At 33.8% G+C, this 14,129-nt stretch overlaps 1 protein-coding gene across 4 annotated transcripts in view; it reads right to left on the bottom strand.

Moving 5' to 3' along the window:
- The window catches only part of Psip1 (PC4 and SRSF1 interacting protein 1), a 46,811-nt gene that overhangs the window by 6,428 nt on the left and 26,254 nt on the right, over nt 1–14,129 (bottom strand). For 2 of the 4 annotated variants that reach the window (XM_076845955.2, XM_076845957.2), the window contains exons 8-15: nt 13,001–13,076; nt 6,810–7,038; nt 5,517–5,635; nt 2,705–2,760; nt 2,058–2,128; nt 1,813–1,914; nt 1,487–1,700; nt 14–125 (exon numbers count right to left, since the gene is read on the bottom strand). In XM_076845955.2, coding sequence (XP_076702070.1) covers nt 14–125; nt 1,487–1,700; nt 1,813–1,914; nt 2,058–2,128; nt 2,705–2,760; nt 5,517–5,635; nt 6,810–7,038; nt 13,001–13,076 — 979 coding nt within the window. Of the gene's footprint in view, nt 1–13; nt 126–1,486; nt 1,701–1,812; nt 1,915–2,057; nt 2,129–2,704; nt 2,761–3,615; nt 4,164–5,516; nt 5,636–6,809; nt 7,039–13,000; nt 13,077–14,129 lie in introns of those variants that run through there. The other 2 variants (XM_076845958.1, XM_076845959.1) reach the window with 2 other exon arrangements.

Here is a 14,129-nt window from a genome sequence, read left to right as displayed (position 1 = left end):
AATATGTCCTCACTTTTTCTTACTGCTGGCCTCATGGTTGTCTTTACTTTCTTCATTGCTATCTCCATTATGCTGTGGCTGATTACTGTCTTGAGCATCAGATCCTCCATTCAGAGTCTTTGAACCTTTAAAAGGATTCCAATGGAAATACTTTGTTAAAGATTCAAAATAAAAAAATAAAACATGGCTCCTAAGTTTCTAATACTTAATTTTAGGATTGGGTTTTGATGCAATTTCAGGAATATACAGGACAGCTTCACTAAAGTCTTTGTGCAGCTAATGCACAGAAATAAAGTTACTGCATGTACTTATGGGTAAAGGAATAATTAGAAAAATAATAGTTAATTTTTTATTTACACATTAGCAAACAAAAAGCCCATTAATACAATTAAAAAACAATATGCTAAGCATGACTAAGCACAGTAGCATGAACCACAATACTCCTATCAGCTGTAAATATAGCAACTTTCAGGCTCCACCTGTGATGCTGTTTGGTTTTTGTTTTGTTTGGGATACTGGGAATTGATCTCAGGGCCCATTTTAACCAATGAGTCACATCCCAGCCCCTTTTTAAATTTTGAGGCAGGGTCTCACTAAGTTGTTTAGGATCTTGATAAGTTACTGAGGCTGGCCTTGAACTTGTGATTCTCCTGCCTTAGTGGCCCATGGCATACCACCATGCCCCAGTTAGTGTGATGCTGTTTTGATCAAAACATTGAGGGGCTAGGGATGTGGCTTAGCAGTAGAGTGCTCACCTAGCATGTGTGCGGCCCTGGGTTCAATCCTCAGCACCACATAATAAATAAAGGTACTGTGTCCAACTACAACTAAAAGATTATGTATGTGCGTGTGTATGTATGTGTATATATATACACATACATACACACACCATTATTGAACCCTGGGGATTGGTTTTGTTTTCTGTGGCTGTGAAATGAAAGCAGGACTAGGAAGTGAATCCTCTAGGGAGGAGGAGACAATGTTCTAGATAGAGTTTTTACATTCCTCCGGTCATTTGCCCCATTAACTATGGTTTTTGTGTTAGAACCCTGACTTTATAAACTGACACGATTTCTTGTTCTGAGGGCATGCTGCTGTGCATGGTTTGACAGGCCCATCATACAATTTTACCAAGTCCTCTGCTAATGTTAATATTGCCAAGGTCTGTCTTACCATGATCACCCTGATTCAGAAACATTTAAGACTACCTCAAGGCCAATGAAAATACAACGAAGCCTCATTGTTGATAACAATGTTTTAGTAGTCACTTCCAGTTTATTGGCAGATGGTGAAGGTATTTTTTTTGCCTATGTAGTAAAGCCATATTTAAACCCTACCATCCAATTCCATGCTGAGGATTAGACCCACAGTCTCAAGCACAAGCAAGTGCTCTACCACTGAGCTACATTCCCAGGCTTGGTAAACCATTTTTAAGAGGAAATCCTGGCAAACAGTTTTTTAAAAACTGGCTTCAGATTATACATACCTGTTTGTTCTTTTTCTAGCTTTTTGTTTGGGCCTTTCTTTCCTTGATCTTTGGTTTTATTCGCTTCCTCATGTTGTCTTTGTTCAGCAAGAGATTTATTCAACACTTGTGTGATGACAGAATCTCCTTCACCAACCAAAAACATGTTCTTAAACTTGTTATACAACATGGTAGACTTTTCCATGATAACTTGACTAACTTTGAATCGCCGTATCTGAGAAAACAATATATAATAATTGTTTCCCTAGTTATTTGTTTACTTATACTTATTTTTTTAATGAAGTAATATGAAAATGTTAAAAGCCTATGTGAGTTGATATACTTACTTTTTTCAGGGTTGTAATCATCTCTGTGTGTTTCTGAGCTTGTTGCATTGTGACCTGAAGTGAAGCAAGTTCATCCAAGGCCTCAATGCATCTGTTCACATCCTTCATGACAAAATAGTAATTGTTAATTATTTCACAGCATATATAATTTAATTCTGAAGATTTTTTTAAAGTCAAGGCAGTACAAATTAACCAGTGATTGAATTAATTTAGCACTATATTTTTAAAGGAAGTTAAACACTTACAAGATTATCAATTTTGAGTGAATTTTTTATTTCAGCATGTATCCTTTGAAGTCGAGAATCCATTGATGTTTCTATAAATTAAAATATGTGAAAAACAGTAAATAGTTTTTCCAACACCAGTGTTTTTGTATAATCTGCTTTATAATGGAAAGAAACTGTGGCTTCTTAAAAAATATATATTTTACTAAGAAACTCTTTATAGAGTTATTTTTCTAACTTCTTAAGAATAAGAAGTTACCTGCAACTTTTTAATATATAGTTTAGGAAAGCAACAAACAGTATGAAAGCACAAAATATGCCATTGCCTACATCCAATGAACTCTGTACACCAATCCATAAAACACCTGCCTTACCTTATACACTTAACCCTAATTAAGCAATCTGACAAAAATGAGAAAGTGTTTAGCTTTTGTCCAAGTTAGAAAAATCTGACATCAAATGACAAATATTAAAATACAAAGATTACTATTTAGCAAGTTCACCTAGTTACGCTTAAAGTACAATGTAATTTATATAGAATTCATCAGGAATCTGAATGTTTTTGTAGGACATAAGAAAATGAGGCTGATTCTGAAGCCAATCATGAAAAATTGTCTACAAACTTTCTATGTATGCTTTTATACGTCGTAGAAAGTGAAATAACTAACCTCGCTTCTTCTCCACTTTCTTAACTTCTGGCTTCTTTCCTTCATCTTTATTCTGCCTATCAAATGTTAACACAAATATTTCAAAACATTGGAACTTTGTGACTATGATTACCAAATGCCCACAATCCCTTATGTAAATAATAAAAAATTTTCCTTATAATAATAAATCAATAGCTTAGACCACAAAGAATTGATTACGGTGTTTAGAACCAGAGCTCCACAGCATTAGTACAAATATAAGCAAAACTCAATATGCTAAATTAAATCTAACAATCTTTTTTTAGTGACTTCACAAAATGATTTTGGAACTGTCACAATGAAATTTTCTTTCCAACATGAAATATATTAAAAGCCCACTTTCAGATCAACAATCTACAATGGGAAGAATACTATGAACATTTAATGGATTCTACATCACAATTATTTTTAAAAGCAGCACATTTAAAACAGACCAATTTAGGGCTGGAGTTGTAGCTCAATGGTAGAGCGACTGCCTACATGAGGCTTTCTGGCTCTGATCCCCAGCACTACAAAAACAAAACAGACCAATTTAATTGTTCACCACATCTCCGAAGTGCAGGTAATTTAAGGGATTTTGAAGTAAGCATCAAGATTAAAATACTGTTTTTAAGACACCTATGAGATTTTTTAAAAATTGGGGAAGGGGAAGCCATTATCAAATTAAATGACATCCACTAACATTTATATACCGTTTCAAATGAAAAGGTACCGTTTTACTATGAATCACAAAAATAACCATTTAAAATTGAAATCGTAATTTCTAATACCTTGGCTTGGCAATCAGGCCATACTATAAACCAATTAAAATAGACAAGAACAAAAAATATCTAAAAATCAGGTTTTTTTTTAAAAAAACTTTATTTTAAAATTTTGGTTACAGTTTCATTTTTTTCTTAACAAGTCTACTGATTAATCTCTCAGGATTTTTAAAAAAACAATCATTAAGATTCTAAAGAATTAAACAACAAGGAATGTCAAGGGAAGGGCACAATTGCCCCACTCTCAGGGATGTATAGCTATTCCAGTTAATACCTAGCTTCAAAACAAAATGAATTTTTATATTTTCTAAATGAAATAATGTACAACCACCATCTTCATCTAGAATTGTTATAACTTTCAAACACAAAGCTTCATTTTAAGCTTGGTAAAAAACTTAACAGGAATGATGGCAGACCTTAGGATGTAGTGTGTACCTTACAGGAAATTTTGTTTAACAATCATAACACAGTAATAATGCCATTAATAATGAAGTCCTCAATTTAGAATCTGGAACATTCTTCCATCAAGGGGGGGGAGGGGGAAATTCAGTCCAATGAGTCTGTCTCAAGATCTTCATCTCTTGTTTGCTCCACTTGTATTCTCTTTTCAGTAACTGGATTAATGCTTTGAGCCCAAAATGAGATATATTTTTTATTACTGTAGATTACATGTTGTTTGGCTGGGAATACAATACAATAAACTTTATTTTGCATAATGCATTTCACACAAGTTGCATCTGAAATGCTTTACAGAGCAAAACTGTCCAAGTACAAAGTTTTGTAATAACAGGAGAAGGAAAGAAAACACAAATATTAGAATTTGAGAAAATTACATTGGAGGACATTCAAAAGAAACTGAAATACATAAAAAGATAACTCTGAGATACTGAAGAAAGGATGGGCTATTTTACTAGGCAACAACTAATTCTGTATCCTAATTTTGGGAGCACAATGAAGTTAAAAGCAACCAACAGTCCAACAAATTTTCAATGAAAATATAGAGAAGGATAGGTAACAAAAAAATATTTACAGAAGTGGTCAAAGTCAACAATAGGGAGTAACATTTCTGAACTTCAGATCACTTTTTAAAATACTCCCACAAGAGGCTAAAGCTGCTCATATAGCCTCTGAACAACTAAGAAGTCAGAGGCAAATGCTGTATTTATAGTCTAGTGGCTTATGATTATTTTATAATATAAAAAAAATTATTCAAGAATGTTTAGAGTTTCACTGCTCATTATCTTTGTCTTTAGTGACATAGAGCATGTTTATAAAATTATCTCCTCACTATAAATAACAACAACAAAAAAAAAAGTTAAGAGTATAAGACATTTCACAGGAAAGAAAAGTATTTCAGAGAAAGAATTCAGAAGTGACAGTCTAAAGATAACCAGGAAAACAAAGACATGAAGTCTAACAATCATCATTGCTATCATTTTTCATTCTATTAATAAAATTATTTTATACAATAAAGGGGAAAGAAATCCCCCATGGTAAGTATATACCATCTCCAAGTATCAAAACTTAAGGGAAAACAGATTTGAACTTGATTTATAGTGCACACATTCAATGTAAACCCTGTCAGCCGCTGGATTTACTTTACTGGCTTCGTGGGTTTCCACCTGTGCTTTTGTTATTTTTGCTGGTCTTTAGGGGTAGGCCTGCTGGTGGTATAACAAGAATATATCCTGCATTCTTTCTCCACCAATATATTATCACCACTCTTTCTATATTTATATATCACAAAAAAGAGAGGATGAGTACAATTTTCTGCAAAACCAACAGTTAAAACTTATCTGAACTTTCAGTTTAAACTGAAAAAGAATTCACAGGGTGACTGCCTCCAAGAATCTCATCCTTCACTCAGAAAATAATGAAGCCTGAAATATTATCTTCATATATGGAAGATTTTTCTAACATGGGAAAAATTTCATTTCAAAAGGCTTCATAAAGTCTGGAAAATGAAGTCTATTGTTTAAAAAACTCATGCTAGTTTTAAGAAAACCCAAAATTTAGAATAAAAAAATACTTACTGCTCAGTTTCCATTTGTTCCTCTTGCTTGCGTTTTCGATCTGCTGCTTCTTTCTCATGCTGGCCTTTCAGCATATTCCTCCTGTGAGCAGTCTGAAAGTTTCGTCCACCCTTTCTCTTCTGTTTGAGAATCAGGATGGATTTAATTAACTATCAAGTCAGTGACTAGTAGCTGTAATGACAATCTCCAGAGAAAAATAACTAGTTTTGAGAGACGTGTTTAAATTAGTAATTTTAAAAAACACAACTGAATTTTACACATCTCTGCTCTACAATCTTCACTTTCCTTTATGATTGTGGATTTAATAGTCTTCCTCCTGTCACAGTAATTTTATGTGAATACTATAAGTACACTACTGAGCCTATTTTGTTTAAAAATTTTAGCTTTGAAATATTAAAATGTGAGAAAAAAACAGGTGCAGTGGTGCATGCATGCCTGTAATCCTAGCAGCTTGGGAGGCTGAGGCAGGAGGATCAAAAATTCAAAGCCAGCCTCAGCAACTGGGAGGCACCAAGCAACTCAGTGGGACCCTGTCTCTAAAATAAAAATGACAAAAATAGGGCTGGAGATGTAACTCAGTGGGCAAGTGCCCTTGAGTTCAATCCCCAATACAAAAAAAAAAAAAAAAAAAAGAGAGAAAATGTCTATGTGACCTGGATCTGTACATCTCTAAGGCTATTCTGTTTTTCTACACAAAAGGACACATAGCTTTTTTTTTTTAATATTTATTTTTTAATTGTAGTTGAACACAATAGCTTTATTGTTATGTGGTGCTGAGGATCAAATCCAGGGCCTTGCATGTGCTAGGCAAGCACTCTACCACTTAGCCACAACCCCAGCCCAGACATATAGCTTTAATAAGTTTCCCAAACAAGATTTAATGGCATCCAAATAAAGTTACATATAAATGACTAAACATACAATAAATAGGCACAAAATTTTCGTTGGGGTAAATAAAAATATATATAGAAATACACCTTATAATTTACATTTGTCTTCACGTCACAGCCAACTTGGCTTATTTCCTACATTCGCTTATTTTCCTAGGTGGGGTTATTGGAAGTACATACTCAATTTTCTGACTATAATTGTGAGAAGGGAAGATATATACAGAATAGAAAATTAAGTTTCAAATGTACTTGTTATGTAGTTAGTAGAAGTCTATTAAGAAATATAAGAATCCAGGTTAGCTTTCACAAAAATACTGAATACTTACTAGGGTACAGCTTAAAAACTATCTAAAAAGAACTTAAAAACAGAACAAGTATTTTATATGATATATAAACTTTCTACCTTTTCACCTTCTTGATCATCTCCTTCTTCTTCAGAATCAGAGGTTGATGTAACCCCTGTTTTAGCTAAATTTTTCCTTTTTGATTCAACTTCTTTTTTCCCCTCTTTTTTGTCAGGCTCTTTTCTTGGTTTATCTTCTTCCTTCTGGCCCTCTTCATCCTTTTTAAGCTGCTTTTTGGGTTGTTTTTCCTCTTGCCCCTTTTTCTTACTTTTGTCTTCTTCAGTAATCCTATTTTACAAAATGCAATAATGAGCTTTTATTTATCATTACGTGTCATTCATCTATACTCTTGTACTCACCAAACAAGTATTTTAGATGATAAAAATAATCCACGTGCACACCTGTAATCCCAGCTACTGGGGAGGCTGAAGCTGGAGGACATGAACTCAAGTCCAGCCTGCACCACTACACAAGATCCTCTCTAAAGAAATGTAGCAGTATTGCTACTTAAAAGTCAATCTAGAAGCTGGAAATGTATCTCAGAGGTACAGTCTTGTATATACAATGCTCTGGATTCAGTCCCCAGCATACAACATACCGTACCCATACAAAGTAAATCTACAGAAAAGTAAAAGAAATCTGTAACAGAACATCCTTTTGATATAAATTAGAAGATACAAAATTAAAGTGTCATTAGGTTAATAAAAAGTGATTTTCCCCCATTTTCCAAGTTTCCTTTCATGTAATTCATTTGTTCAAAAACATAATTTGAGTACTAGCCATGTGCCATGGTACTTACTGTTTTTAACTCTGAGGAAATAGCAGTATATAAGATGAGCAAGATCCCTGGATCTTGGTGTGAGTTTGGGGGCTATATTTTAGGATTGTTAGTTTGATGATTGGTGGTGGTTTGTTTTGGGTTTTTTGGTTTTTTTCCTGAAGATGCTGGGAATTAACCAAGGGCCTTGTGCATACTAAGCCCACATTCTATCATGAAGCCATACCCTTGACCCAACTTATGGGAGCTTATATTCTATGTATTTGTAAGAATAAATTATTTTTTTTTTTAAAGAGAGACTGTGTGTGTGAGAGAGAGAGAGAATTTTTTTTTTAATATTTATTTTTCAGTTTTTCGGCGGACACAACATCTTTGTATATGGTGCTGAGGATCGAACCTGGGCTGCACGCATGCCAGGCAGGCACGCCACCACTTGAGCCACATCCCCAGCCCTTATTTTTTAAAAGTAGACACACTCAGAAAAACTGAATTGCAGAAGTGAAATCAAATGTCATTTTTGAATTCAAAGAAGCACTCTTTTAAATATATGGCAAATTAAGCATGATAACAAACAGTACTAAGCCGATTATGATCTAAGTACTCCCACACATTGCTAAAATAATTCAAACTACCTAACTTATTCAAATATCCTAATTATTGCTGGATAATAATTATGTGAAAATAAATAGTAGAAACAGGCTATAAAAGGATAATCAGATGATACAAATGCTAACAATTACTTTTATGGCATATGTGTTCAACTAGAGAACTCCTTTATAAAGAAATACATCGACTTAAAGCTGTCTAAAAACTATGACCTTGGGCTAAGGATATAGCTCAGTTGGTAGAGTGCTTGCCTCGCATGCATAAGGCCCTGGGTTCAATCCCCAGTACCACAAAAAAAAAAAACAAACAAAAAAAACACTATGATCTTTTTACTGTCCATGGAATTGTACTGAGATTTTCACAGATTAAGATGGATCCCATGTCATTTGGTCCAATGCCATCCTAAATGAGAAATGTGATGCAAAATGTCACATAATAAACCCACTGATCCCCCCCTACCAAATAAGTGCTTCCTTGAATACTTAGGAGACTTAAGTTGGAAAAGAAAAAAAATGTCATCTTTTACAGCTTCAAAAATTTATCAGAAATCATCACTGGGTGTGCTTATTTTCAAATATCAGATGGGTTTCACCTCTTTTTCTTAAAAATGGTAATATTGTCAAGTCAAATGTAAAAACAATTTCTGTGAATCTTAATAACAACTGACTGCTTTCTTCAAACTGTTTTGGAAGGAAGTAGCTATTAAAAAATACAAACTTCCTCTCACCCAACAAATCTACTCCCTGTAACACATCTTAAACCAACAAACTTACACACATAAAAACAACAGATAATGTTTGTGTGTGCGCACAAGATGCACTGGGGATTAAACCCAGGGCCTTGGGCATGGGTTTAATATATGTTAACTTCTAATAACTTAAAGACTAATACACAACCCCAAATCTCAGTGGCTTGTTAACAAATTTGTTTTACTTTATGTGAACATTATGAGTTGCTTTTAGCTCTTCAAGTGCTATACCACTGAGCTTTATCTCCAACATAGATAACAATGTTTTTTAAAAGCAAGCATTCAAATATGGAATAGATCTTAAAAATGATAATACCTATACATGGAATGTTTTATGTATGTTTTTTTTTAAAGTGGCTTTAGAAAAATATTTTCATTTGTTGTTGATGAACCTTTATTTATTTACATGCGGTGCTGAGAATTGAACCAAGTGCCTCACACATGCTAAGCCAGCACTCTACAACTGAACCAGAACCCCAGGCCCAGGCATATATTTTTTAAATGTGGGGCTGGAGATGTAGCTGAGTTTTAAAGTATATACTTAGAATACAGGAGACCCCTGGGTTGAACATCTAAGCACCACAAGGGGGGGGGCATGGTGGTATACTCTTGTACTCCCAGCTACTTGGGAGGCTGAGGCAGGAGAATCACTTAAGCCCAGAATATCCAACCCAGCCTGAACAACATAATGAGACCAGACTTCCAAAAACCAAAACCAAAAAGACTATTTTAAGGTCAAAGAAAGGGGATTACTACTTCAAAGTTTTTTGAACAGTAGCAAAGCAAAGAAGTCTCATGAATCTAACTATCACTACTTGCCACCTTTCATGAACTACAGACTTGTAACAATCTCTCTTCTTTTTTTTTTTTTTTTTTTTTTTTACAGTGCTGGGGCTTACCCAGGGGCTCAGGCTTGCTAGGCAAGCACTACATCACTGAGCTACATCCCTAACCTGGCAGTTTATCTTTTTAATAGTTCAAGGGACATTGAGAAAATTATAATTTTCAAGTCTTTTTTTAAAATATTTTTTTTAGTTGTAGGTGCACACAATACCTTTTTATTTTTATTTATGTAGTGTTGAGGATTGAACCCAGGGCCTCACACATGCGAGACAAGTGTTCTACCACTGAGCCCCAGCCCCCCAGCCCCTCGAGTCTTCTAATATATGTTAACTTAAAGACTAATACACAACCCCATGTGTCTCAGTGGCTTGTTAACAAATTTTTCTTACTTTATGTGAACATTATGAGTTGCTTTTAGCTCTTCAAGGCTCTGTCTATACTATTATTGCCATTTCAGTACCCAGTAGGAAGAAATAGTCACTAATACATCCACGCTGTTCTCATGATGAAGAACATAATTTTCAAGAGTTTATGTAATTTAATGCTGTACTCCACTCACAATACACAACCAAAGGTAGCTACATCTAACGCCCAGCATACATTCAGCAGGAATAATAAATAAATGTTGTGAGCTCCAGCTATTTTAGGATTATCTATTGCCTGAGCAAAAAGCTCACTAATATAGAAATTGTATCAACAGGGATCTCAGATATGCTAGCAAGTGCTCTATCACTGAGCTAACTCCCAACCCCTTTACAAATTTTTAATTAAAAATTAACATTATTATTTATGGGACACAATATTATTAATCTGAAGAATATATACAATGTGTAATGATAAACTCGTAGTAATTAGCATTTCCATCTCCTCAAATGTTATCATTCTATGTTGGGAACTTTCAAACCCTTCTCTAGTTATTTTGAAATATAAAATTATTATAAACTACAGCTATCCTACTGTGGTATATAGAACATCAGAACTAATTCCTCTTTTATCCAACCGTATTTTCATGCTGGTTATCCAACCTCTCCCATAGCAAGAATTCCGTAAATATCAACTTCTCATTTTCTTTTCTTGGCAGAAAAGAAATGTCTTATTCAACCTTAGCCCCTCCATTCCTTTCTGCTGCCCCAGCTGTCAATGACCCCTATTCTACTTTTTTACCTAATATATCCATGGGTAAAACTGTAGAACTATGACAACTTGAAAGAAGGAAATGTGATTTGGGGTAAAGGGGTTTCAAGGTAGAATACCAGTAGCTTGAACTGATTATTACCAAGATAAAGTTGATATGGCATTTAAGAAACTGAGTTTAAAAAAAAAAAAGAAAAAAGCCTCTGTTTCAAGTAAGGATATAGGATTTTCAAATTCCCATATCCTAGGGTCAAAGATCTCATAAAGGTTATAGCTGCTAGCCTTAAGAATTCAAACTGGAATGCCTTAATTCTTCAGATGGACACATGATTCCTGAGGGGTGGTTTCTTAGGAAAACCTATACACTTAAATGCCTATAATTAATTTTAAAAAGATAAGAACATATGGGAAAGTATTATGAGTGAGACCATTGAAGCTGACTAGAATTAAACACACAGTATGTACTACCAAAAATGACATTAGATTGTATCAAGAGAAAATGTGATCTAAAAAGGCATGCTAAAGCCTCTGAATCCATATAGTCTAAAAGTCACTGAGAAAGCAGCTCATCTGACAGGAAGGGCAAAATTAGATAATTTCCATAAGAATGAGCAAAAAGCCATGGAGACAAAGGGACTAGAAAGTATACTTCAAGGGAAAACTGGGGCCTAATCAGGAGAGTTTCCTTATATTTAAAAATAGGGGAATCTCACAATATTTTCCTTCCAAATTGATTTCCCAAGGAATAATGACTGCAAACTTGTTTACCTCCAGGTAAACGATTTCTTAATATCGCTGCAATAATTAAACCATGTTGTGTTTCTGTGCCACTATTTTTTAATTGACAAGTTCTATTTATGATGTAAAATGTGATGTGTTAGTGGAAGTATACATTTAAATGGCTATTTAACTCCTAATACCCCATAGATTTTTTTGTTTTAGTGGTAAGAACGCTTGGAATCTATTCTCCTTATAATAAGTATACAATAACAATATATTATTGTTATATGTTACTATTTTTGAAAGTAATTTTCTTAAAAAAAAAAAAAGAGAGAGAGAGAGAGAGACAGACAGACAGATCAAGACTGGGTCTTGGCTATAATGCCCAGGAAAGCTGCAAACTCCCAAGCTCAAGTAATCCTCCTTCCTCAGACAGAGGAACTACAGGTGTGTAATACTTTAATAGCTAGCTTAGAAGTAAAATAGGAGTTGGGATTGTACAGCACTTGCCTAAACACATGTGAGGCACTGGGTTTGATCCTCAGAACCACATAAAAATAAATAATAAAATAAAGTCTTTAAATATATTTTGGTTGAAAAGTACAACTCTAGTAATGTTCTATAATTAAGTTCCTATGAAAATAATTCGTTGATCCAAAACATTATAAGCCCATTCTTAACATACCTCATTTGAGCTTTCCCTGCAAAACTCTTTTTTCCCCCAATACTGGGGGATTTATCTCCGGATTCATGCATGTAAGTATTCTATACCACTGAGCTACACCCCCACTCTTTTATTTTGAGACAGGGTGTCTCAACTAGGTTGCCCAGGTTGGCCTCAAACTTGTGATGCTCCTGCCTCAGCCTCCCAAGTAGCTTACAGGTGTGTGCCACCTCCAACAAAATCTATAAACCCAACAGCTATAAAAAGGTTTTCCTCCTTACCATAAGTGGTTAAGAAAGGCAGCAAAGGGGGGAAATGTTTACTTTTTTTGATAACTAAGTGATTATTCCAAAATACTTAAAAATCTTAAATATACACTACAATTTTAGCACCATTTTAAAATAAAGCACCTACTCTGAAGGAGCTAAAAATACTTGTGGACACCACTTCAAATATATTCTCTCAAATTCCTTTCACAAGACTATCCTGCCCAATTTTCTTTTAGATTTTACTCTCTTTTACCAAAGTAACATTATATCTTCATATACTTAAAAAAAAAAAAAAGTCTTAATAATAACCACATATTTTCAGTTTTTACCAATTTTTACATTTTACAATCCTCCCCATGATTTTTGGAAATATCAAAATAGGTATAGTAACATCCCTTAAAACAAGAGAAAACTTATAAAAATGCAAGTGTTTGTAATCAAAGGTTTCCTTTATTGAATAATCAATTATACATTAAAAATCAACTCACATGTCACTCTCTGAAGGACAGGGCTGTTTTACCATTTTGGGTCTGCCTCTTGGTTTTGGAATCTTGACTTCTGTAGCTAATATTCATGTGGAAAAAAAATAATTAGTTTCCCTTTAAAATGCAAATCTCATTATATAAAGATTATAAAATTATTTATATCAAGAGTTTATTACTTAGTGATCTATTACAGATAACAATAATTTATTAAGTTTTAAAAATCATGAATCAAATGAGAAACAAGCCAAAAAATTTAAGGATCAGCTATTATCAATTTGTCCTTGGTATGCTTGAGAGGGCTTAAAACAACATTTTTCATTTACCAGTAATGTCACAAAATTTAACTTTAAAGTATCACATACGTTCCTATCCATATCAGAGTATTATATGTACATTTATTTATACACACACATCTTTGGAAAGCTTATATCAAAATTCACTGAGTTTTCTAACACCCTTAATTTGACCCATTACAACACTATTAAATTCCAAAACACGTAAATAAATTTAATTCTCCCCTCTGGCTATTATGCATCGTAATCCTTTTTCAATAAGAATCCTATTATGAAGTAGAAAAATATTCTCTATTTTTGTTAATTTTCTTTTGCATACTCTGTATTAGGAAGGTCCTTTTCAAGAGATTTACAACTTACCAAATTAAGAAAATATTAATGCTAATAAGAGCTGCATATTATAAATATCCTCATAAACAAAGAATGTAGTAATTTAATATATTAACACAGCTGTTAATCAAAGGCTGTGTTTGTTCTTTGAATATGGCTCCATTTACAAAGTTTATGTCTCATAAATGATAAAATAAGCCCATTATTCCTGGTGGTTTTAACCCCATTCTAGTGTCATTTGCCAGTTTCTGTGGAAAATTTAACGGGATTAAAAAGTAAAATTCACGATTATTTCAGACTTAAGCACTGCATAATGACATTTCTGTCAAAGACAAACTGCATGTACAATGGTGGTCCCATAAGATTAAATGGCCTACTAATGTCAAAGCCTTCTTAGTTTTTCTACATGCCCTCTATGATGTTTGAACAACAATGAAATTGCTTAATGATGCTTTTCTCAGACCATATCTGTAATAGTCATTAAGAAAATGTATGGCTGTAACCAAATG

Source organism: Callospermophilus lateralis, chromosome 2, assembly GCF_048772815.1.
Source record: "Callospermophilus lateralis isolate mCalLat2 chromosome 2, mCalLat2.hap1, whole genome shotgun sequence".
Lineage (NCBI taxonomy): Eukaryota > Metazoa > Chordata > Mammalia > Rodentia > Sciuridae > Callospermophilus > Callospermophilus lateralis.
The sequence above is the reverse complement of the archived record's forward strand: the minus strand, read 5'-3'. Positions and strand labels throughout refer to the sequence as shown.